We start from the raw sequence: 26,218 nt of genomic DNA on the forward strand, positions 1-26,218 counted from the left end.
AGCAGAGTGAGTTGTCTGCAGGCGCTCCTGAGCAGCCCTGCTGTGAGCAGAGTGTGTCCTGTGCTGGGTGCTCAAAAGCCAGGCAGCACCAGAGGCAGAGAAATCCACCATCCCGAAGCTCTGATGTGACAGGGATTCCCAGGAGCATCCTCTTGGCTCTCACCCAGCTGGGTTTGAGACCAGAGGCTGGAGCATGGCAAACTGGGAAACTGCAGTTGGTCCTGGATGCAGAAAGGTGCTTTTGGAGCAGATGGGATTTGTTGTTTCATGCAGGGAATGGGAGCCAAGCAGAAATCATTCCTAATTAATTTTTGCCAGCATCAGCAGTTGTGACTGAGGATAATAAAAATAAGTATTGTTTTGTTGCTTACAATGTTGTGTAATTTGGAAAGTGTTGCTGGTTTTGCCTCCAGTGTTTTCTTTTGCTGGTCAATTTCCTTGGTTTCTGAAATAGCACACAAAGCAGAATAATTATGACTATGGGTACAGTTCTGAGTCAGCTGTACTTCCAAGCTGTCATTAAACTTCTTGAGGGCCCTCAGTTGAATCTGCTTTTTTTACAATTCTGTGGAAAATACTTCTAATTTGACCCATTATTTTGGAAAAAAATTGGTAGCAGGCCCAAGCACCTGCATATGACATAAATATATAAGATTAGTCTCTGAATATTTCATATTTCTGAAAGTTTTGGTGCTTTGTGTTCTTGTTTTAGTGTAGCAGCAATGCAGCTGTGTGTGTCTAACAGGAAAAGGTAGAGCATTCAAGTACTTTTCCAGAGGCATTAAAATTGAAAGCACTGGAAAACTTCTTGTGAGTCAAAAAAGTCAAGTAAAACTGCTTTAAATCTTGCCCAGCAAGTGGTTCTGCTTAGTCTAGGACAGCAAAGAGTGTCCTAGATTCTGTGCAAAGGGCAGTCAGCAGGATGATTAATGCAGACAATCATGACTTGATTTGTCAGAAGCATTTAGTGAGGACATGGCACTTCACAGTCCTGACTACTCTGTGTGTGTCTGAGACTGAAATGATGGTCAGGCCTAATATGATTGCACAGCTCATACCATTATTTTATTAAAGGTGATTCTCAAGTAACACAACCTTTGGGTTGGTCTCATCCAGTTCTGCTAATGAGTCTCAAGAAGTCCAGTGATTTTGGTCATGGTTATTTTATATTGAAACGAAATAAAATGGTTTCAATCTCCTCTGTTTCTGTTTTCCTACATAATTACACTTGCAGGCTGTTTAAATTTGCAGCAGTAGTAAAAAGAAATGTGTATTTTGATACAATATTTTGGTGATGAGTTGTGTTAAAAATTTGTTCCATTCTTGAATTATTAATTGTTCGTCCTGTCATTGCTAAATTGTAAACTGAATAAATTAACCACTTAGTGGAAAAGGGTTAGATAACAGGAGGGCTGGGTTTTGTTCTGAGCTTTGTCAGAGTCATTGTAGGAAATGGAGAAGAGGTCTGTAATTCTATTTTCCCAAGCTGAAAGTTAAAAGAAGTTACTAGTGTTCAGTGCTTTTATATATTTGAAGAGATTTTAATTTATTACTTGACTTTTAAAGATTTATTTGCAAAGCTGTTGAATTCTCTAATGTGAGAAACCTGAGAGTGTTTCAGTGTTCTACCCATGCCCAAATTTGAGATACAACATCTGAAATTCCTCTCCCCAGCAATTTCAAACAGTTGTCCAGTGAAGCTGAATACATGACACTTAATGGGACAACAATGAAAAATCTTGAAATTTTACAGAATCAGGTAAGGACAAATGTAACTTTTTAAAATAAATGCGGAGATTTTCACGGCTGTTTGACGTACTTTTCCCAATGAAGTTCATCAGGTTTGCAAATCTGACCCATAAGTCTTAAATTATTTTAAATGGGATCAGACTGAAGGGAGATAACATTTTCAGAAGCATAAATGAATTTAATGTGTACTAGCTTTTAGTATGAGTTAGGAACTGTGCTGCACTTTGACTAACAAGGAACTTACCTGAAGTTTAATTTCTTCAGCAACTGCAGTTGAGTGATGTCTGCAGTAGGGCTTGTTTTTGTGCTCCTGCTCAGAGCTTTATGCACAGACTTATTTTAACTGTTTAATTTATCCTGGTCATTTCCCAAGAACCATTTTCTAGCTAAAGGAAAAGCATAATTAAGTATTTTATAACTCCTGGAGGTTCTTCATGTAAGGCATTGTTGATGAAGGAAATAGATAATGAATGTACAGTTGCCGTATCTTAAAGCCCAAATGCAATGTTTTGAATAATATGAAGATCCTCCCACTGGAAAACTGACTGCTCAGATAAAAATAATTAGGTTATTTTCGTTATTTCAGACTGACATGAAAACAAAAGGAAGCCTGCTCTGGGTCTTGGACCACACTAAAACTTCGTTTGGACGTCGAAGGTTGAAGAAATGGGTGACCCAGCCCCTCCTGAAACTGAGGTGAGTGGTTCCTTACCCTGGGCTAAACCTCTGTTTTCTAGTTGTGATGCTGAGTGTGCACAGGGAATTTGTTTATCCTGAGGACCTGAGATCCACAGCAGTCTGCACAGCAAATGGCACAACAGCAGTGATGGGTGTTAAATTTAGGTTTGAAGGAGTTGAACTCCTTTGGGCTCAGATAAATAGTGTGTTTGGACCAAGTTAGAAATTCCTCTGCAGAAATCAGAGTGGGCACCATTCTAATTCTGTATCCTTTTTCAAACAATGGATGAGGATGACCTCGGATTGGAGGTTGTTTTGTTCCTTAACTTGCCCGTTAATGTTGGATAGTTTCCTTGCTTCACAAGTATTTACATCCCTAACATGTTTAATTCCATCTAAAGTAGCTATGGATGCTTTTGTTATCCCTGTATGCAATGTATTGCACAGGAGAGGGTTCCTTTTCATTAATCCTGAGAGGTGATGATTATTTGGCCACTCCAGTATTTTGACCTGTGCTTGATTTAGCAGTGCTTTAGAAATGCTGTTTTTTGTAGCAGTATTCTGCTGGTTTTCACGTGTCTCAATTTTGAGATGGACTCCATCCTTTCTGATTTCTCTTGGCAGACTCGATTTGGGTGTTGTGGTTGAATGTGTAGTAAACAGCAGTGTTGAGTCCTTGGGCTGGATTTGCCCACAATTTGAGGTTTTGGGTCCATTCATTTGGATACGTTTCCTGGGCACTGTCAGTGTAGAGTTCAGTGAAGTTGTCACTCTGTTCCCTTCAGTTTAGCTTACATGAGATCTTTTAACTTTGTTATCCACAGTATTTTTCCCCTCTTACACTGTTGAAAATAAATTAAGCAGTTTTAATGTTCATTAGTTTTTGACAGGTTTAAATAGTGAGATATGCCAGTGCTTTAGGATCTTGCTGTTGCTGGTAATTTACCAGTTTCTTCAGAAGCAATCTTTTTTCCTTGACCAAATGTAGTATGTTAAAGCGCTGTACTTCTGCAGCATCACTGCTTAATTTTCTTATTAGCCTTTTTCTAATAAGTTAATTTCAGTGACCCCTTGTTTGTTTGTTTTTTAAAATTACTCTAATAATAGCTTTCTTGTATCTTTCCCACTTCCAAAAACTTTTGATGTAACCATCCTAAACAGCATGGGGGTTACTGGGGCATTGTGTCCTGAAAAGCATTCGGGTGGAAATTGGGGCTGCTTTGCGGGGCTGAGTGTAAATAAACCAGTTTATTTCCCTGCCTGCCCTGGAGACAAGCCGGCTCGGTGTGTGCAGCTGTCAGCGGAGGGAGCCAGAGCACGGAGCATGGCCCTGGGCAGGACGGCTCAGCTGCTCCCGGGGCTGGCCCGAGGGACCGGGGGAGTGACCGCGGGGAGTGACCAAAGGGAGGGACCGCGGGGAGTGACCGCAGCGAGGGACCACAGGGAGTGACCGCAGCGAATGACTGCGGTGAGTGACCGCAGCGAGTGACCGCAGTGAGTGACCACAGAGAGTGACCGCAGGGAGTGACCGCAGGGAGTGACCACAGGGAGGGACCACAGCAAGTGACTGCGGCGAGGGACCGCAGCGGGTGACCACGGTGAGTGACCACAGCGAATGACTGCGGTGAGTGACCGCAGCGAGTAACCGCAGTGAGTGACCACAGCGAGTGACTGCGGGGAGTGACCGCAGGGAGTGACCACAGCGAGGGACCACAGGGAGTGACCACAGGGAGTGACCACGGGGAGTGACCACAGCGAGTGACCACAGCAATTGACCATGCTGAGTGACCATGCCGAGTGACCACAGCAAGGGACCACAGTTAGTGACCACAGCTAGTGACCACAGGGAGTGACCGCAGCGAGTGACCGCAGCGAGTGACCACAGGGAGTGACCACAGCGAGGGACCACAGCGAGGGACCACAGCAAGTGGCCATGGCGAGTGACCACAGGGAGTGACCACAGCGAGGGACCACAGTGAGTGACCACAGCGAGGGACCACAGCGAGTGACCACAGTGAGTGACCATGCTGAGTGACCACAGCAAGGGACCACAGCAAGGGACCACAGCAAGTGACCACAGCGAGTGACCCCAGTGAGTGACCACAGCGAGTGACCACAGCGAGTGACCACAGGGAGTGACCACAGCGAGTGACCACAGAGAGTGATCATGGCTAGTGAGCACAGGGAGTGACCACGGCGAGTGACCACGCCCCTGGGCAGCAGCTCAGGCACCGCTCCTCAGGGAAATGGAGCTCTTCCTCCTGCCCAGCACAGCAGGCAGAGTCTGTTTCCCCAGCACTTCAGGTCTCTTTCTAACCAATGTGTTCAGTTTACATCCTCCTTGTCTCAGTGCAGAACCAGCTTCACAGGCTTTATTTCCTCCTCTTGCCCCTCTGCTCCTTCCTGCTCCTGGAGAGTGAACCTTGGCATTTTCAGGGTGCTGTGGCTGGAGGTGATGGTGCTCCGCACTACTGCTTGAAGCTAAAGAAGCCATTTTGCTCTGTGTACTTGTTCCTTTCTGACTCTCAAGTTGTAATTTTACATAGTTAGTGCATCAGGCATCTGGCAATATTGTTCCCAGTAATGCACACAAATGCACTCAGAGAACATTCCATAATTGCAATTCACCTGTGCCTCCTGGAGTGACATTCTCAGAGGAAGTAAGGCTTCTGTACTGCATCTTTTCCAGTCAGTGAGTAGGTGTATCAAGAAGTGAGAGGGTGTAATTACTGCTTTATGCCTTAGAGTTGAAAATCACTTGGGATGATGACTAAATTTCCTGTGAAGAAACCATACATTAGGGTGAATAAAGATGGAATGTGTACAGACTCATTTGGGCAAGCCTGAAGATGCTCTTTAAATCATCAGTGATGCAATACATGTAGAGACAAGATGTGTACATTTGGGAGAAAAAGAAATGGCAGAAGAAAGTTTAACCAAGACGCGTGTAGTGTCCTGTCTTACTCACCTGGGAACACAAAGATAATGAGATAAGCATCTATCAGTCTGTAGCAACTGAGCTTTTTAGGAGGAATGAGGAAGGTTGTTTTTTCTGCAGAAGTTAGGTGTTTGTGGGTTATAGAAGTGTTGTCTTACCTCTGAAATCCAAGTTCCATTGCGTGCCTTTCTCACCTGGTGTCTGTAAGTGGAGTGGAAGAGAAGGAGGTGATGGCCTGGAGCATTTGTGGGTGAGGGAAGGCTGCTGTCCCCCCTCAGGCCATGAGGTTCCAGCAGGAAGGGCAGCAGAGCAGCCAAGGGGCTCAGGACAGCTCTCAGCACCCAGGGGTGTGGAATCTGAAATGCAGGGAACTCTCAGAACTTTGGGCCCGTGAGCCAAAGCTTAGCATTAAACACAGGGTTTGATCTCACACCTTGGAAAAGGTTTCCAAACTCAGGTGCTGGAAGGGAGAATGTGGATTTCTGGTTTAAAGCAGAGACATGTTAAACTAAGGAAAGGGAAGTTTAGAGTTTTATAGTTTAAGATAGAGAAAAAATAAAAGTAGTTACAAAGATAAACAAGAAGTTTAGACTGCAGTGCTATACGTTTGTGTGTCATAACATAATTGGCTAAGAAAACTTACACTGTCGCATGAGTCCATAAGGCGAAATATTTAAGGATTGGATCAAAAACATAAATATCCTTGTAAGCACTGTTTTATTGGTCAATAATTCCTTAAAAGGTCTTGTAACTAGAGGTCTTGTGACCTTCTGAGCCATGCAGTGAAGATGTGATCTGAACTCACCCTTCCTGCCTATGTAAAAGATAAGAAAAATAAATCATATTCTCAAAAGCATTTCAAAGATCCCATCTCGAATTCCTTCCAAAATTCCCCACAAGTGAATTATCACAGTGCAGCAGTTACAAATAATTTCTTTCCTAATGGGAAATAGATCTCAGAACCCTTGAGGCTGATGTCAAAAGCCAGTGCTTCTTCAGTCCCTACATGAGGAGGAGAAAGATAAGGCTCACATGGGCCTGGCTGAGCAAACCTGGCTCTGGTTGTAATCTCTTGTTTTGTTGTTTATTTTGGATGTTGTCCCGTATAGACACAGCCCTGCACATGACCCATCTGAAACCTCACCTCTGCAGAATGTGTCCTTCCCTGCCTGTGCTATCCATGGTTAATACTGCCTCCCTCCTCCCTTCCAGATTCTCCTTTGCCTTTCTCTTCCCCAGGTGTGCTGATTGCCCATCTGCAGCACAAACGGACAAATTAACACAAATTAACACGGCATCCTTTCCCTGGCTGGGCATTAATTTGTGTCTGTGCCTTGCTCAGCTGTTGATTCTTGCACAATTCCTAGGAAATCTGTTTTCTGGGTGTACCAAACACACAGCCTTGTCAAAGCTGGCTGGAGCTGAACTCAAAACTGGAGAAATTTAGCTGTGGAGGAGGAAGAGACCGTGCTCTGGAACTGGGAAGAACCTGGCTGCTGTTGGCCGCTGCTGCAAAAGTGCTTCCTTTGAGTTAGCAGAATTTCTAATGCAAAATTTTAAAAGCTTAGGGATGTGTGTGAGATAAACTGGAAGGCTGTGTGATATGAATATACCAGTTTGCACAGTAATCTCTCTTTGGTGTGCTCTCTACAAGTGTTTGAGGGTTTCAGTGCTTGAAGTAGCTTAAACAGATTGAGTTACCCACAAGTGCCTGGATTGTATTTATTTTATATTCTTTTGTCTCTCTTAGATTTTTAGTGTTACATATCATATGCCTGCATTTATTTGTAGCCAAGATAACCTGATCCTTTTTTAGTTGAAGCTGATGTTCAAATCTCAAGAAAGGAGAAAATTGTATCTGTTTAGGCAGTTGCCAAAAGCATGTCAAACTTTGCTTTGTGCTTCAGAGAAACCAAATTTTTAATCACCTCTCAAAAACTGGATTTCCACTTTTTCCCTGGGATTTCAGTATACTTTGTCTCCTGTTTCTTCCAGTTCTGGACGAGATGATTCTTTTATAATATTAAAGCCTTGTGGGATGGTATTGATAATTGCTGTTAGTCTGAATATGCTTTGTCCACAGGAGCTTAGAATGACTGGCAATGTGGAAAATTCAGAGCTGCACAGTTCAGGACTACAGACAGTTCCTTATGTTCTCCTGAAGAAGAGGAAGTGTAAATTAGCATTACTAATGCAACATGACTTGCTTGGAGGATATCTACTGTAGAAATGGGAAGAAGAGGGTCCCTTTACAGTGAGATTGGCAATGACATGGCTTTTCTAATATAAAATAATGTCTTGTTCTACATTTTCTCACTTTGAATGTATTGAGTGCTGCTTTATTTATACTTCTATACACAAAGTATAATTCTAAAGGAAAGTCTTTCAAGTTTGACTTTGTCCTTGTTCTCAAAATTAAAATATCAGGGTGGTAAAACAAACTGTCTAAATGTCCTTGTCCCATCTTATTTTGGACTTAAACTGGTTACTATTTGATGCCATCTTCATCCAGAGCAGGACTTTTTTCCCCAGCAGAAATTTCTGAATATAATCCACTGATCCTGCAGCAGAGCTAAATTTTCCTCCTAAGAATAACAATTTTATAGAATCAGTGCCAGTATAAAATGCACAAATGCAGGTTACAGCATATGCCTGAGATCTCAAAATTGTTAGGGAAAGAAAAAGATTGCAGCATCATCACATGTATTGATTCATTTTTGCTTAGCTATGTTTTGGTCCCTTTGCTGTGTCTAATTCCTTATAAATGGAGCAATCAGGCATTCATTCATGTTGGCTAAAGTAGCTAATTGTTCCCTTTTTAGGCACAAATAGCTGGAATACGTTGTATATGAGCATAAACAAAAGTGTTTGATTGCCATTTGCATTTTTTGGACGTTCTTTTAACAGATGTGAAGCTAAAGTTTAGGGTGCTTGTGCACTGCTGCTCAGTATTTGAGATCCATTCAGGGAGATTGTCCTCTCCTGTTGGACTTCTCTGGAGAGGCATGAGGCATCAGGAGTTTTGGGAGTAAAATACGTAAAAAACAAGTGAATGGCTCCAGAAGGATGCTTAATATTTTTAGGTTTCACTTAAATTTCACTGCACTGTTTATAATATAAGTCTTAGTCTGCTTGTCCTGTGGAAGGACATCCTGAGTTTATGGACTGCAAAATGGTAATGCTACCAGGGCTGTGGGCTTTGGTGGCTTTAATTGCCTGTTGTGGAAAGGAGTGGTCTAAAGCAGGGGACACTCTGTACCATTTAACACAGTCTTTAACTTAATCAGCTCATCCAAAGTCTTCTAGTCAGCTGTGGTCTGAGAGGAGGTCAGAAAATAATGATAATACATAAATTAGTAATTTAAATGATACATTTTCATTCTTTACAATGCTGCAGTTTAGCAGGCTGCTAGGCTTTGACTTAGATACCGTAGTCCGTGGGAAGCAATGTTTGTTGTCTCATACCCTTAATTATGTTTCTTTAAGGGGTTGAATTCCTGTGAGTGACAGGTCTGCACATCACTGTTGTCCTAGAGTAGATTTAATAAAATAATCTTAACTGTATACACCATTCTTGAGTTGTGTCCTTAGCATGATGAATAAATCCATACTGTGTGCATTTAGCATAAGTTAAGAGATTTCTGATAAACTTGTATTTATTTACCTTGTATTTAAATAATAATAATACCTTACATTAATGAAAATATCCTTAGTTCTTGTATAGCACGTTATCAATTTCACTCTGCTTTGAATGTAAAGATATATTATCACATCTAAAAATGTTGGGGTTTTTTGCTGCAGGAGAGACCAGCAGATCTCTGTTGCCACACGAGCAACCAGCAATCCTGTTTAGGCTGCTCAGATGTTAATTCAGTGCACTGCTTTCGTGTCTGCAGCATTCTGCTTTGTCAAAATAATTTTTAGTTCAGGATTCAAACATCTTCTTCACGTTTCTAATTTTCTGTATTGTTCACTCTTTGGCAGCAGAATAATGCAGGGGAGTATCTCATTATTTCACTTCAAGTAGTTCTTTTAAATGACTACAATAACAATTCTGCAGTTAGATTTTGTTATGTTTAAATACACTGAAAAGTGATTTTAGTATTGTATTAATGATGCTATTCTTAGATGGGAGGGTATGGCAGAAGTAAGAGTATTGCTTTTAGTCAACTGAATTATGTTACATTATTCCACAGAAGATTGCTTGGAAAATTGGATAAAGCTCAGATTGCTGTCATGGTTTATACAGATGAGAAAGGACAGGCTAATATTGCACCTAAATACAGCATGAAGTGGTAGCCAGTTTAGCTGGCTGTTGAGTTTCTTTGCATAAAGTTAGACCCAGGTTTTCTGGTGGTGGAATTCTTTTCCAGACCATGCAGAGATTGGCTGCCCCAAACTGCACAGAGCAGAACAGATTCCTTCAGAGATGGCTTAGCAACTGATCAGTGTAATACATATATTTATACATTGGCACTCAATAAAATGTTTGTTACTTTAAATATTTATATATTAAATATCTAAATATTTGATGTTTAAAAACAGACTTCGTAATTCATCATGTCTTTTTATGGTATCTCACCCCATTCTTTCCTTCCTGATGGGTATATGGTGTTTTAGACAATTCTTTGCTGTACTTTCTGAATTTTGAAATAGGAATCCCACTCAGTTTTCTTTACGGGTGGAAAAAACGGGTCATTGGCCATTTTCCTGGCCCTTTCTTATTTGTGGGATTAAAGCAGAAAAACTGTATGGACGCTTAGTTCTAGATTACTGGAGCTCCAGTAACACAGCCATATGTGAGGATGATTAAAGTGCAGATTAAGCTTTGCAGGGAGGAGTTTTTCAAATATCTGCACCTATTTTACATATTACTGCCAGTTTCCAGCTAGCCACATAGAAATAGTGCTGTTTAAATTAAGTAACAGAGTTCTGCTGCTTACAGTGCTTTTAAATAATGAAAAATGAAGGTTTTTATCTTCTTTAAGGTACATATGTGTCTAATTTAATAGCTCAGTACTCTCTCATGTGGAGGAGAAGTGTTCCAGGGTTTCAAGTACAGCAAGTGTCAGTAATTATCCACGAAAATGGGGTTGTGGGTGGTGACACTGACCCTTCAGGACGTCACTGCAGATGTTGGCTGGTGCTGGAGCTGTGTGCTCAGGGTGTTCTGTGGCTCTGCCAGCCCTGCTCAGGTTCCTCCCTGTGAGCTGCTGTCAGTGGGACCTGCTTCCAAGGTGCCTGGCTGCCCACAGGAGTGGGGCAGATTTGAAAATGAGTGTGTTGGCGTTGCTGGGGCAGTGGCTCAGGTGTTCTTGTGACCTGAAGCAGGATGCTCAAGCTGTGCCTGCCAGGTGTGACCTTCCCGTCCTCCTCAGGGCTGGGACAGCCCCAGCCCTGGGGAGTGCTCTGGTGCTGTCAGAGAGCCTGTCCCATCCAGGGATGGCAGTGGCACCAGCAGCAGAGGCTGTCCCTGCTGCTGTGGCCATCCTGAGCCCCCAGATCCCTGCTCTGGGCATCAGGGTCTTGTCTGGAGGTAACACCAGGAGCTGCTGTTACTGTCTGGCATAAAGAAGTGTGACACTGGCACATGAGGGCTGTTAGATTTGTGTTTAGGCATGATTTCCCCTTTCACATGAAGTGCAATAAAATTTCAAGGACTCTTACATTCAGCTGTCTTCAGGGCCAGAGGCCTCTGACTGCTGCACTGTTGCAATGTCTGCAGCCTGTGGAGGTGCCTGATTTCTTTTTTTTCCTCATGGACATTATTTATGAGCAGCCACACTGGCAACTGGCCTGAAACCTCTGCAGTAGAAGCCACGGGCAAGGCAGGCAATCTTACAAAAATCTTAAGTTTGTTTTGCATCCTTAGTTCCCATCCCTCTGTGCTGGCTGAGCTCTGAGCACCTCGCTGGTCCTTGAGAACGTGGGCTGGGCTGCTTTTGCACACAGTTGTCTGGGATGTGGAGTGTCTGCATCAAAGGACTGATTCCTCCTTGAGCTGCTGGGTGGATGGGCTTTGGATGCACCCAGTGACCCCCACTCCCAGTGCAGGAAGGCAATTTGGTTGCATGGGAAGCAGAAGTGGAGTCATCTTTGCAATCTGCAGCCAGTCCATGGATATGCTGGAAGGACACAGAGGAAACTCTGTAAAAACTTGGGTGAAACTTGGTGGTTGTTGCCCATTTCTGCAGCCCTTTGCTTTTAAGAAAATAATTGTAAGGAACCTGCTGAGTGCTAGGGAATCACCTCTTTTCATTAAAAAAAGTGTTTCCTCACTTCAGGAGGATGTTTCTGTGACTTCAGTCCTGAAATAGGGAGATAAATGTTACAGGTTTTAGCAAAAAAAAAAAGGTAGAAAAACCAACACAGTGCTGATCCAAGTAATTACCAATCACTGGTGAGGATAAGACAGGGGGACAAAATGGTAAGGGGTGTCTGCAACCTGCTGGGGTAGAGTGTGGTACATGGGGTGCAGGTGTGAGCTCCAAGCCCTCTGTCCTCCTCCAGGCACACATTTGGGGTGGAATCGTCAGGGTTCGTTGTTCCCAACATCAAGAGCATGTGCAATTGGGCACTATGTGAGTACAGACAGGGGAGAATGAGCTCATGTCCAGGATCTGGCTTGCAGTTGGAATGAAATCCCAAGATTCTCTGCATTCCTCAGTTCTTCTCCTAGCCTGCTCATGAGGATGTGGCATTAGTCAAAGAATAAAGCAAATCAACCCAAAACAAACCAGAGGAAGAGGTTCACTGCCTCCCCCTACCCCTCAGAGAAACACAAGTTTTAAATACTGTTCTTCTTTTGCAGTGAAATAAATGCCCGTCTTGATGCTGTGTCTGAAATTCTGCTGTCAGAATCCAGTGTGTTTGGTCAGATTCAAAATCTTCTTTGTAAGCTGCCAGATTTGGAGAGAGGCCTCTGCAGTGTTTTCCACAAGAAGGTACACCCATCATTTCACTAATTTATTGTTTTCTAAACAGCATCATTCTGTCTTAGTGTACTCCTTTGGTTTTGCATGTTTTTTTTTACAATGTTTTCTGCTTAGCAGAACTGAGGCTGGCATCCTAAAGGGCTGTGGGTTTATAGGAACCAGATGTGGTGAAACCTTGCTCTGTGTCAGTGATGAGCTGACAGAAATGTCTGGTAGGGTTCTAAAGCACATGCTTTGGACTGCTAGTGCTGAGAGGCAAACGTGTGCAGCACTCATGATTTTGTGTCTGGATTCAGGGGGGTGGGATGGTGCAATAGGCCCTTTAGCCATCAATTGTTATTTGCCTTTGAACCAAAGCTTTGCATTCCATATGCTTATCTAAAATCACACGTGCAAGGGGAACCACTTGGCTGCTGCTAGCTGTTTGCAAATGAATGTTGGTTTGCTTGTAAATTCTCCAGTTTGGACCTCAGGTCCACATTCTAATAGGAACTGCTTATGAGAGATGAGGCACTGACAATTCTTAGCTGAAGCAGACTAATGTGCCAATGGCACCTGTGGAGTACTTCGTGTTCTTTTATTTCACTGCTCTACTGCTCTACCTGTTTTGACAGGGTTTTTTTTAGATAAAGGAATATATGGGTAGAATTGAGAGCAAAGTTGAAATTTTTTGGATGGTACAGCATAACCATTTCCTGTCTCTGAAAATCTGAAACCCAGTTATTGTACAATTTTTAAAGCCCTGCAGTGTTTGGCTCTTGGAAAGGCTTGTGTGTTTCAGGGAATGGATAAGTCCAGCCTTAAGGAAGGCTGTGAAAAGAGGGAGTGTGCACCACTTTGCCCATCCTCTAAAGTGTACCATATTCACATGATAAAATTGTTTGGTTTCTTTGTCCAAACAACTGCCCAGGAATTAGATAATTTCACTTCTTATTTAAGTTTAACTAATTTCAGTTTCATACACAGGTTTCTAGGAATGTATCTGCTTTTCACAATATTCTGGAACTGCTCTGCTGCTGCCCTGTGGGGTTTTTCCTTGGTTTGTTTGGCTTTGCTTTATTTTCTGTGTGTACTTATTTCTTCAGATGTCCCTCCCTGCTGTAGAGCTGCTTGCCTTTCCCAGCTGTAGGCTCACTTTTAGGTGGAGCCATGCAGAGACCTGGATTTTCGTGTGGTTTTTGAGATGAGGTGACAATGCAGAGTGTCTGAACAGCAGCCACTGCAGCATGAAGATGTGTTTAGTGAGTCAGATGTTGGAAGGAAGCTGCAGGAGGGGAGAAAAGCTCCAGCAGACTCCCTAAAAAGGGTAAATGAGGGGGGAAAGCTCTAAGCACACACTTCTGATGTGATGGCTTTGCTTCCCCTGGTAAAAGCTAAAAGCCTGGGTTGTGCAGAGCACTCTGGAGAGGACCTGAAGCACTGAGTGATCCCTGTGGACATGTAGGACTTTGAGGAGATGGCAATGAACCTGAGAGACGTGGTCTGTTTCCAGTAAAGAATCAAAATCTAACTTTAGGAACCTGATTCCAAAGCATAGATGGTGAACATGGAGTGAAGAGAGGCCCCAGCAAAGCAGATACATATTCAAGAGCATGGAGCAAATGGGTTTCATGGATTATTTTGAGTTCCCTCCCTGCAGTGAGTGCTGCCATTTCAGTTCCTACTACAGCCTTGCAGCTCTGTTAATTCCATCTCCCACATGTCCAGAGTGAAGTTCAGTGCCATTTCATTCCCTTAAGGGATCCAGGACTCCGAGTGGAACACTCTGATGGCTTCACTGAAGGAGTGTGCTTGTTAGTTCAGTGTCAGCTACAGGAAAAATAGGTGAATGTGACAAGCATTTCATCCTCCAGGCCCTTCACACTTCAGTGAAGGCATTATTTGAGGAGGTGTGCTGTGCAAGGAGAGCCTGAAGTGTACAGACGTGGCTGGGGTGTCTCAGTCATTTTAAACATTCCTTGGAATGTTTTTTACATTCAGGTGAGCCACTGCAGAAATTGTATTGTGCAAAGCCCTGGGCACCAGTAACCTCTGGAGAAGACAGAAGGAAATGAAGGCAGCACAATGGTCTGCAAGGCAAAGCATCCTGATGGGAACTCTTGTGGTCAAGGACATCACTGTCTGTTTGTTTTCCTCGTCTGAATTACTCTTTTCTTTCTTTTTTTTTTTTTTCAAAGCCTGCTATCGTATCTGATAGCATAATTCAAGCTGGTAATTGTTAACCTGGCCCTTCACAAGTTCCCATCACCTCAAACCACCAAGACCTGTATCTGATTTACCCCAGGTATAACCACTCTGGAATTAGAACAGTATTTTGACAGTGGGAGTTGGGTATTACCTTGGGTATTACCAAGTCCAGCTGTGATTTTGTCCCAGCCTGGAAAAGGACTGAGGGAGTGGCTAAGGAGGCAAAAGCAATGTTGCAGTTGCTGTGGAGAGAGGAATTACTCCACAAGGACTGGTTGGTGCTCTCAGTTCCTGCAGGTCCAGCACTCGACCAGAAAATGCTCCCAACTGCAGAGGAGAGAAGAAGGGTGGCTGGAGATGAAATGTGTGATCACTTCTGGGTGGCACTCAGAGGCAGGCTGCAAAGGAATCTGAGAAACAGGGAATTTTACTGAGTTTTGTCTGAGTAGTGCCTGGAGCTGGTGCAGAACCAGGCCTTGGTGGCAGAGGTGGTGCTCGGAGGAGAATCACCAATCACCCAGCACAGTTTGCACCACAGGCGTTCCCTGTACAAATGGCACAACCCTACTTTTTTTGCCTCATTTGAAGTGGAGCCTGTTCAGCCTTTTCTTAGAGTGTGGCAAAAGAGGGTCAGTGACCGATGTTTGAGCAGGTTTTACAGCCACTACAGGGTAAACATGCCATTTGTACTTTTGGAAATGTGTCCTGCAGGGCCAACCTGATGTTTCTTGCTGTTTTCATTCCTGTGTTTTCAGTGTGTTTCAGAAGATAAATATTTACACAGGCTCAACCCATAAATGTTTATCTTATTTGTACCCTTCGCCCAGTAAACATTATTTTTTGACTAAAGCACAGTCACCAAAGGAATTATCATAACAATTGGCCATTAGATGTACAAAACAGATTAAAGGGGAGCTGTTTCCCTAAGGAGGGAGAGCAATAATCAAACCTTACCACCACGTGTAGTAAAGCATCCTTTCAGTTTGTTCTGCCCCTGGGAAAACCTGTTCAGTTCTGGGTCAGGCTCTGAAGGTTTCCTGCTGGGGCTGTGTGCTGCCTTCCCCTTTCCAGTGAATATTTCACAATTTCTGGGGCACAGTCAGGCTCCTCAGAGGAAAAGGGTGCAGCTCAGCTGGGTGCCAAGTGTTAAAGTCGTTCAGTGGTGCTGAAAATACACCCTTCCCTGGAAGGTGCATTTGATACTCCATTGAAGAGGGTGTAAGTTTCAGAAGAGTCAGAGAAAAATGTTATGGTTTGGCTTTTTGGTTTGTTTTTTCTTGTGTGAAATTAATACCTGTTACATAGCCCAAGTAATTAGTTACTATTTGTGTAGAATAGTAAATACATTTTAAATACACTTTCCCCATACGATGATCCTTTGACTTCAGCTTACATGTACCTTGTATTTTTTCCTTTTTTTTTTTTTTTCCTACTATGGTAATATCATGCACATCTTGCTTATACGACACTTTTAATCTCTTAAAGACTCTGCATCACAGATATTTTTAGGTTTGCAATGATAAATGCTGATTTGAGCAAACTGTTCCCTGTTAAGCTGATTAATATAAAGTCATAACAAGGGGACTTAATATTCTTAAAATTAAATACCTCATTTCTCCCAAACCAAAGTCTACTCCCTATGCTAAAGAGATAAAGGTGAGAATTACAATTTGAAAGGAGTGATAAATGTATATTGCATTTAGACACCCATATTTTCTTTTAATTTGAAACACTTTTACCTTGCAGTCAAAAGTGGTTGGTGGCTGTTGGCTGTTGGTCTCTGTTGGAAATAATTTCAGTAATTCAGACTGGGCTGAATTGCTGTCAGTGTTGCTGAGAGGGTGTTAGATCTCTGTGATCTTCCCTGCATCCATTTGCAGGACACTTTGATAAACTTCTGGTTGAAACTATTGTTTGGCACCAATGTCAGCTCTGAGGTTATTTCTCCAGTGCCAGAGAAGTTATGGCTGTCATTGGTGTCATCTCAAAAGCAGACTTCAAAAATAACATTGGATCAGCTTGTGAGAATCTTCTGTGAATGCAAGACTGTTAATCCTGCTTTGTGTAAACAATTCTTACTGGATTTTAAAAGCCTCTATCTATGACACAGTGTGTATCTTTGTGGGGTTACCTAGAATTTGAATGGAATCAGTCCCACTGTGATGGAGCCCAGATTTTCAGAGTTATTTGAATGTGTCTGTTCCAAGTTACCTGTTTGCTTAGTAAATGATTTCTGCAGTGGAGACATTAAATTTTACATGCAAAGTCCTGCAGTGTTACTAACGTAGAGCGAGGGGGAACAGGAACACTGAATAAGCACAGAAAAGCTATGCTCACCCCGTTCTTGGGGTGACACCTGTTTCACAAGGCGGTTTGCAGTAAAACACGGTGAATTTCCCTCTCTCCAAAGGCTTGTAGTCACAGAATCAAACGGGTTTTAACTCATCAGGTGAGTTTTACAGTGTCCTGTCAGCCATCCAATTTAGGAGTGCTTATGAACCATCTTCTGACAAACCTCATAACTTCAGGAGTTGTTTTAGGTGCCTTGAGATGCAGCTTTCTCCTCTCTGTGAAACCTGAGCCTCAGCAGCCTCACCAGCCTTGTTGCAAACACCTCAGCCAGGTGTCCTCACCTGTGCCCACCAACACCTCCTTTCCCCCACTCTTACAGGTCATGCACTGATCAGGGCCCTTTATTTCCTTCTTTAAAGAAATAACAATTAACCCCCCACCCTGATGAGCTCCCCTGTGCAGCTGATGCATTTCTGGGTGTGCACATTTGCTCATTCCCCTGTCCTGTGCATCACCCTGCTGCCATCAGGGACCTCCTGGGCACATCTGGAGAAACCTGGCAGGATTTTAGCCCTCATCCCCATGGGTGAGGATGGTGATGGTGATGCAATCAGTCAGAAAGTGTTTTATTTGACTTGGAGTCCGAGCTGGGATTTATCATTTGTTTAGTTTCAGGCCTTTCCTCTGTGCTTTGACTTCAAACACTGTTGACATATTTACTTCTTTATTATTTTGTTTAATTTTGTTGTAAGACAGAAGCAGTAAATCCCAGATTATCAGAAAGATGATGATAAATTGCAGCAAGTGCAGAGGAAACCCAGAGTTTTCATGAGGCAGAAAAATGGATTGTTTATGAAGCAAGACTAAAAGACTATTTTTTGGTTTTTTTTTTTTTTTTAGTTACATTGATCATTAAAAGAGAACAGAAGGCTTGGAGATATTTGAAGGGTGTTAACAGCAACAAAACAGTGCAGTTAGTGTAATACAAAAGAGTAAAACTAGAGATATTTGGATTAATTCAATGGAAAGGGAAATTGTGCTGTCTGATAGCACTTTTACATGATGGTCATTGTTGCATTATGGGTTAGTGGTAAGCACACACAGGAGTGTATGTGCCTGAGAGCAGGCAAAAAGAAAATTACAGAAAAATTGGAGCATTTGCAGGGAAACCTTCTAATGTGTGTCTTCTGTCCCACAGAACTCTGTGGTTCTGTAAAATAGATGAGCTTAGGTTTTCCAGGAGCATTCAGGGTGCAGTGTCTGTGGCCCTCCTGAATTCCTGTGGTTAAATTGCATTTTGGCTAATACTTGATTCTGCGTTTGGGTACAGACATTCCTTGGGAATAACTGCACTGTAATAAATGAGAGGATTTCCTTAGTTCTTGCATTTGAGTGTGGGAAGGAAGAGGAAGAAAAATTTACTTTTGGGAAGAAATTAAGAGACAAAGGGTGACAAAATAAAAATGTGGATGTGTTCTGTGAAATAGTGATTCACTGCTTCTTCTGTGAGCAGTGTTGTACTGGTCACCATACAGTCCTGTCCAGAAATTAAATTCTACATTCCTGTCGTAGAAGAGAAAAAAAAAAGTTGGAACAGAAGGATATGGCAGACAAAGGATATTATATATCCTATTGCCTTCCTTGCATCCTCAGGTGAGGAAGATAAACTGGTTTTCTTTCAGAGTTATCTGCTGACTGATGGGACAATTTCAGAAGGCCAAAGGAGGAATGTTTCTACAGATCAGTAAAATACAAAAAAAAAAAAAAAAAACAGCATAATTATTTATGGACAACCTTTTTCAAACTCTGTGAGACTGGGATGTCCTGGGAGTGTGACTGAATTCAGCAAGGTTTGGGAGCCCTGGGTCCTGCAGGGAGCACTGCAGAGCCAGCACTGCCTCTTGCTGGGCAGCTGGGGGGATTGGCAGTGTGCAGGAGGGGTGGGGACTGCCCAAAAAACCCTTCCTGAAAAGCACTTAAAGGTGACAAAGTGTGCTGGCACTGGGGAGCATCCAGAACCCAACAGCAAAGTGCTGGAAGCACACCACAGGTAGCACAGAAAGGCAGAGGGGATTCTCTTTTAAAGCTGGTGCTTTTGGTGATTTTATAAATGAATGCTCCAATTTGTTAATTAAGGAAAATTTAGTAAATGATCCAAGTATAAATTTGGAGGAAAAAAAAGAAAGCCACAATCCAATCAAAAAGGTCAGTGCTGAGCCCGGGTGTCAGTGTTGTGTGAGGCACGGGTTTGACTGCTGCAGCAGAGGGTCTCCTGTGCTCCACACTGACTGCTCTGTCTGGCTGATTTTTATATGGTTTTTATTGCTCGAGGCAGAGTCCCTTTTCTTCCTTTTTGGACTGCACGTATTCAGGCGGAATTCTTTTCTCTGTGGCAAGTTGAACAGCACATGTCCAGAGAGAGATGAACACCCGTGATTGCGGAATTTGGTGTTGAGATGTATCACCCTGATGGCTCTGGCTATCTCAATTTCTGGTATTTATTGTGTATTCATCATTCCTTGGGCCACCTTGATGGGTGATCCATCTCCTGGCCATGTCCAACTGTACGTGAACGGAGTCCTCCCTCCTTTGTCCAGGTGGATACACTGTGATGCAATCCCCCCCGCACTGACTTGTGCGCTTAAACATATTTTACCAGGGGTTTTCTTATCAATAAATATATAAAATATATATGACAATTTTTATCTGCAGGAATTATGCCATATACACATAACAGTTGTGGGATTCCTTAAAATCAGACGGTTTTGGGCACGCTGCAAAAGGCCTCAGAGACAGCAGGATGGTGATGAGAGCTCAGCAGTAGCCATAAGATTTGTCAGCAGAAAAATTATACAAGAAGTAGAAAGGACAAATAGAGCAATGGTCTGTGTGTTAACACTGGGGTAGAATAACTCCCTAAGGTGCAGAAAAGTATTTCTGGTGAGATATTAGGAAGGTCTAAGCTTAATAATGGAGCTCTGTGCATTGTATCTTAAGGCTTACAAGCAGGTATTGTATTGGAAATAAGCGAGCATTGCTTTAACCAAAGGTATGTGTGCTTATAGAGGTTGGATAGAACTAGTGCCAGTGTGCTTTTGCTTTGTGTGACTGGTCATAAAGCTTTTAAAGTAAGCTGTAACATTAAGTTCTTGTTCTGCTGCTGGGATGTGAGCTGCTGGCACCTTCCCATTGTCATAACCATGGAATGAGAGTGATGCTGGAAAATGAACAGCTGGGGACACGTTCCTCAGCAGTCCTGTCCCGTTCCTGGTTTGTACAGTCCCCCACCTGCTTTTTTTGCTGTTTGCACCTTATTGCCCCTTTTCCTGCCTTTGTGTGCACATCTGCCCCCAGCAGCAGGAGCACTGGAGATCAGCTCTTGACAAAATCCTGAGGACAAGGGTTGGGGCAATTGTTGTGGTTAATTAACCCCCCTGATTAGTGGGGCAAGATGGTGCAGCTCTGTTACTGTCCATGCATTTAATTTGCATTCTGTCACATTTTGAACAAGCAGATGAACCTGTTAGTGAAAATGCAATTGTTTGTAATGATTCAGACATTCCTTCCCTTCTCAGTGCTCTACCCAGGAGTTCTTCTTGATAGTCAGCACTCTGTCTCGTCTGGATTTGGAAATTCAAACTTTGGTCCCAGTCATACAGTCCCATGTGAGATCTTCTCTATTAAAAAATGCACTGTTGGAAATCCCAGACCTTCTCTCCCCAGTAAAGCAGTATTTAAAGATCCTGAATGAGGAAGCAGCCAAGTAAGTAAACAACCGTGATTCTTCTGTGCCTCTTAGCCTTTCTGAGTAAATGTGTTCAGTTATGCAAATTATGACTCTTGGTTTAGTACATGTCAGTTTTATATTTTTATTTCATATTTATGTAGGTAGAGTTCCCTTTGGTTAAAGCAGAGGTTGTTGTTTCCTATGGCTTACATTCCTTTTTTAAAGTTAAACTAGGTGAGGCAGTATTTTGCCTAGAGGGTATTTGCCTGAGGCTGAATGATTTTTTGAAAGTTTCTCACCTGTTTTTGGTGATGAATTTACAGGAAAATATGTTTCGCATTATGTTAATTGGTTTAGCAGCTTTTTAATTAATTCTTTTTAAGAGAAGCTATTCCTTTTGAAGAAAGACTTGACCCTCAGCAGAGGGGCAACTCTGCTGTCAGCAATATGCCTTCCACTGTTTTTGTGAGAATTCATCAAAGCTGTCTGCCCTTTTTTGCCTTAATTATGTCCATTGTTGGTCCCTGAAGAAAAAAAGATGGGAAGAAGATGCTAAATTTGGATTAATAAGCATTGGATTGGAGAATATCTCTAAATAATTTGGTGTGTACTGTTTGTTCTGAAGCACTGCTGCCTCTACTGTCATCCCTAGATTCTTTCTTTGCTGAGGTTGTGCCAAAAGGTTTAGTGTGTTGTTCTATGGGGGCAGCATAGTCTTACCTTTTTCATTCGGAACAGACTAAAAATAAACATCCACTTCATTTATAAAACATTTTTTATCTTTTCCAAACTCAAGTTGAAAAATAAATCTAAGAATCAAAGCCTAGAACTTTATTTTAATTGCTTCTGGTTTAGAGGTGGACCCAAGGTGTGTAAATTTAGAAGTTGAGAAGGGCAGGAGGATTTCCTCTGCCCATTGGTGAGGTGGGATTATGAGATTTCTGCTGATTCCTGGTGCCCAATTATAGCTGTGACAGTTTGTGCCAAAACAGACTGTATCTACATGATAGCAATCTAAATTATACCAGATTTAGTGTAGGTAGTTTCAAAACATGGGGTGTTTTCTTCTGTTGCTGTACTAACAATGGCTAGAATAGTATACAAGATATAAATGATCTGTAGAATGGGTATATTGTATTTACATTTATTCAGAATGATTAAGCCAACTTACTTTCTGGCCTTTACATATGCCAAATGTATGTGGTGGTATTATTTTTACTCAAAAACATTTCTTTCATCAAAATCTTGGCTTCCACTCACATCCATCCATGCACGTACACACTTGTGCACAGACTGCATCACATGTTACTTTTGGTATGAGGTGTGGATAAAATCCTGTAATTGTTCTCAAAAGTATTCCTTTCTCCAGGTTTTTGGGTTTTTTTAACAGGTAGATTGAGATTTTGGGATTTTTATTTTTGAACCTCTCAACATTACAATTTTTTGTAGGCATCACCTAGCAGTGGCAATCTTTACAATCAGCTGCTGGCTACTAGGGATCTTTTATTTTTTGCCTTGCATTCCCATGGAAACGAGTCCAATTAGCAGGAAATTGTTTCTAAAAATTAGTATTGTACTTCAAAATGGCATCTTCACTGTCACTTACGTAATCCCAAGGATGGAGGAGTGCACAGCCAAAGCACAGCTCTGTGCTGCCTGCCTTGCCACTGGCTCCAGCTGTAGCTCCATTTGCAGGCCAAGGGGCAGTGGAGGAAGTAGAATATTAGATTTTTTTATTACTTTCATGCTGTAATACTTTCAGTTGGCTAATTACTCGCTCTCCACATATTGGTTTTCAAGGTAATTATATAATTAACTTGCAGAGTTCTGTATTGGCTCTAAAATGCAAAGTTACATTGCAATTAACTTAGGGTTGATCACAGTGCTTTTTTATTGTTTGCCTGATACTTACTAGGGCAAGTTAATTTTTTTGTTATTTTTGTTGACAGCTGTATTTTTAATTACTAGTTCAGCTTCCCAGTTTTAACCACTTGAATGGCATTGCTTGTTTCAGGTTTCAATCCTGACCTGAGTTAGTGCTGCCAAAAGAACTCTGTCATTTTTTTCTGGCACTGAAATTAGAAAAGGGTATTGTTTTGTATGTGCTTAAAAGTATTGTGGGTAATCTTTTCTGGACAAAAGAAGGAAGCTGCTCTGGGAAAGTACTGTTGGCATTCTGCTTTGATGAGGGCCTTGAGGGTGGGATTTTTCCATGCAATCCTTAAAAAAATGTGCCCAAATGTGGCCAGATTCTAAATGTGTTGAAAATCTGGGCTCGAGGCATGCAGAAATCACCTGAAGTTTCATGTTTCACCACAGTACAGGTGTAGTCAGCAGCTGGGGTGCTCTGTGTACAAAGTGCCTTTCTGCTCCTGTCATGAGCACAGCAGTAAATGGGCTGTGCCATGACCTGAAAATCTGTACTCAGAAGGGAATTAAGCTGATGTTCCAACAAATAAAAATAACAAAATAAGGATGCAGTTGGTAGAACCGAGGTACATCTCTCTTTTTTTTTTACCATTATTTTACCTTGCATTTCTTGTGGATAGGACTGGAGATAAAACACAGTTGTTCAAGGACCTGACGGACTTCCCTGCCATCCGAAAGAAAAAGGAGGAGATCCAGGATGTGCTTTCTAAAATCCAATTGCATCTGCCGGATATTCGTAAACAGATTAAGAACCCTTCTGCAGAGTACATTGCAGTTTCGGGTCAAGAGGTACTGTGGGGTTTATTATGTATGACTGTACCCATCCTTGCCTAGAAAATAGCTTAAAAGCGGGACCTAGCTGGAACTCTCTTCACTGAGTGTGGTGCTTCATGAGGGCATTTGCCTATAATCTTCTGTACAACTTTGAAGAGCAGCTTTCTTACCGTGTGACTCCTTTATTTGTTAAGTCAATCACTTTAGTGACTTAAATAATAGAAACACATTAGTGCAGTTGAATTTGGTTCAGTAATGCTTTGCTTTTCTGTCTGCGTAAAAACACATACTTCCAAGGTTAATTGTATGGCTGTTAAGTACTGGAATACTCTCGGAGAACCAGGAAGCACAGCATTTGGTTAATTTGAAGAATGGTGAAACGATTTCTAAGTGCTGAGTCAGACTGTAATTTGAAAGATGGGAGAGGAGAGGGAACAGTATTAAAGAGTGACAAGTGTTGTTTTAGTTCCAATTCTGGGAAATGGTGTTCTGGACTGGAACTTTTGCTCATGGATGCTGCACAAGTGTGGGCAGGATGTGATCCAGTGAGCTGAGAGGTGAAAAACAGAGACAGCAGACCCTGCCACGTTTGTGGGGAAACTGAAAGGAGCAGTCAGGTAGCACTGCTCAGTGTTGGAACTGAGAGTAGGAAGCTGGGAAAAACTCTGAAACAGAAAACTGGGGAAAGAAAGGAGTCAGGAAACAGAATGAGAGTTGTGAGTAGAAGAGGAGTGGGTGAGGACAGGGTGCGAAGGGGCTGGAATTGGCCCGTGGGGCACTTGGGAAGCTGAGAAAGATCCAAAGGACACAGGAGGGAGAAAATAGACGCTGCTGAAAACGAGGGAAGGGATGAATTAGAGACAGCAGCCTGTGATGAAGGCCTGAAGTTGGATGTTCCTGTTGAGGGTGAAGCTGAGAACAGGAAACATGTGGCCCAGGAGTCGGGTGGGCTGTCAGCACAGAGGCTGAAATCCAAGGGAAAAGTGGAAAAGTGTGTTTGAGTATTGTCTGAGGCAGGGAGGAGCAGGATCTGAAAGGTTTCTCTCAGGGAAGCTGGGTTAATAGCTGCCATCTGTGTGAAGTAAAGGAAAAGAGACGAACTGATCAAAGGGAGGAGAGCATCTGAGGAAGGACTGAAAAGTGGTGTCAGAGGCAGCAGTCACTGCACACATTTAGAGGGGAAGCCTTTGTAGCAGGGCATGGATCAGAACCCTCTGCAGACAGAGGTATGTCTGGTGCCTTGATGAAAGGGGTGCAGAGGCTGGGCATAGCTCTTATTTCCTGACATCTGGTGTGAGTGTTCAACAGACACCAAAAGAGGCAGCAGAGGGGGTCAGAGAATATGGTCAGTGGGGAAAAGAAAGTTGCCAGAGGAATGGAACTAGTGGAAACTCAGTTGTATTGGAGGAATAGAACACAAGACTAGAGCAGGGATGTATTTGATTTGAGCTCTTTATTCCTCAGATCTGTCTGGTGTATTCTTTCTATGTTCTTGTAGCACTCTGATGGATGTAAAATTCACAAGAGAGAAATACCTTGGAAGTGCTTTGGGTGAATTAAAAATTAGTGCACCCTGTCCTTGCTCTATTCTTGTGTTAGGACTGTTATCCTTGTTTGTTCTTGGGGGTGTCTGCTGGCTCCTCTGGAAATTTCTATCTAAATCTCATTAGCTACAATGGAGAAATTTTGCCAGACACGAGTCTCGTGGCTTTCCGTAAATGTGGTCAGGTTCTGTGTTAACCTAATCTCTGCAGGAAATCTGTTTTCCAGCTGAATTCTGTGACGTGAGAATGCCTCAGCTCTGTGACACGCAGGGCCTCAGGCTATTGTTACAGAGATAACTGACATGAATCATGTAAAACAAACACGTCACTCTAGATCTCACTGCTGAGCATCCTGACGCTGCTGCTGGTTGTCCCTGTGCCTCACTGTCTGACCCTGAGCTCACTCAAACCTGCAGCAAAGTTCTGCAGGTGCAGAGGCTGATGTGTGCCACCACCCCAGCTTCTTCTGGGGAGAAAAGAGCGTTCCCTTCCGGGCTTCTCCTTCTCTTCAGCCTGAACATGGCTTTCCTCTGGTGCTTGCAGTTTCTGGATAAATGATGATTCTGATTCTCTAGACTTCCTGACTCCTCATGGTGTGTAACATTACATTTCTGTTATTTCAGTTTTTGATAGAAGTCAAGAATTCCCATAAATCATCTGTGCCGTCTGACTGGGTTATGGTTAGTAGGTATGTAAAATGTCTTTGAAGTTTGGTTCTGTTTTAATTTAGAGGAAAAAACCGAGGTATTTTGATATTGCAATTCTTTACATACATATTCTCACTGTCCCATGTGTTAAGGTTTGTTGGGGGTTTTTTTAAGCTGAAAACCCAACCAAATTGTAAACCTGTTGCTTAAAAGAAAAAAAAAACAACACAAACAAAACTGAGAAAAATTTATTTGTTACAACATTTGTTTTTACACAGTACATCTTCAGAGCACAGAATTACTCACCCAGTCCTTCAAGGTGCATGTACTGGTGTCAGATCCATGACCTTGACTCAGTTGTGCCTGTAGCTTGCACATGCAAATCCTTCAAACAGTTTTGATTGTTGTTGTTTCATACAGAAAGATTAAAGTAGCTGTGCAAACATCTGCGTATACATCTTGGTAAATTCAGTGCATTTAAATTATCATTTTATTTACTCAGTTCTTCATGCTTTGGTAATTGGTCTAATGCAATTAGGTGGGATTTTGGATAATTTTCCAGCAGGTGAAACAGAGCTGGACTGATTTATGTAGTTGGCTTTTTTATTTTCTGTAATTTGATTTATGGTTTGAATACCTGAAAGTTACAATGTCCATGTAAGTGCTGACTTCTCTACAAGCCCCAGTGTATAATGTGTGAGCACAGACATCTCTCACTAAGTTGAACTCTGTTGTGATGCTCTATTCAGTTATGCAAGAATTAACTCTCAATTCTCCTTCAATTAAATTTCATTTAATACTGAGAAGTGCACAGATCA

General features: G+C 42.4%; 1 protein-coding gene across 4 annotated transcripts in view; it reads left to right on the forward strand.

The window, feature by feature from the left end:
- MSH3 (mutS homolog 3) overlaps nucleotides 1-26,218 on the forward strand; it is a 94,148-nt gene that overhangs the window by 40,905 nt on the left and 27,025 nt on the right. For all 4 annotated transcript variants that reach the window (XM_085566389.1, XM_085566386.1, XM_085566388.1 and 1 more), the window contains exons 11-16: nucleotides 1,675-1,759; nucleotides 2,336-2,445; nucleotides 12,177-12,309; nucleotides 20,355-20,542; nucleotides 23,056-23,224; nucleotides 25,377-25,441. In XM_085566389.1, the coding sequence (XP_085422515.1) occupies nucleotides 1,675-1,759; nucleotides 2,336-2,445; nucleotides 12,177-12,309; nucleotides 20,355-20,542; nucleotides 23,056-23,224; nucleotides 25,377-25,441 (750 nt within the window). The remainder of the gene's footprint in view (nucleotides 1-1,674; nucleotides 1,760-2,335; nucleotides 2,446-12,176; nucleotides 12,310-20,354; nucleotides 20,543-23,055; nucleotides 23,225-25,376; nucleotides 25,442-26,218) is intronic.

Source organism: Lonchura striata, chromosome Z (genome assembly GCF_050655825.1).
Source record: "Lonchura striata isolate lonStrDom1 chromosome Z, ASM5065582v1, whole genome shotgun sequence".
NCBI classification, from domain to species: Eukaryota; Metazoa; Chordata; class Aves; order Passeriformes; family Estrildidae; genus Lonchura; species Lonchura striata.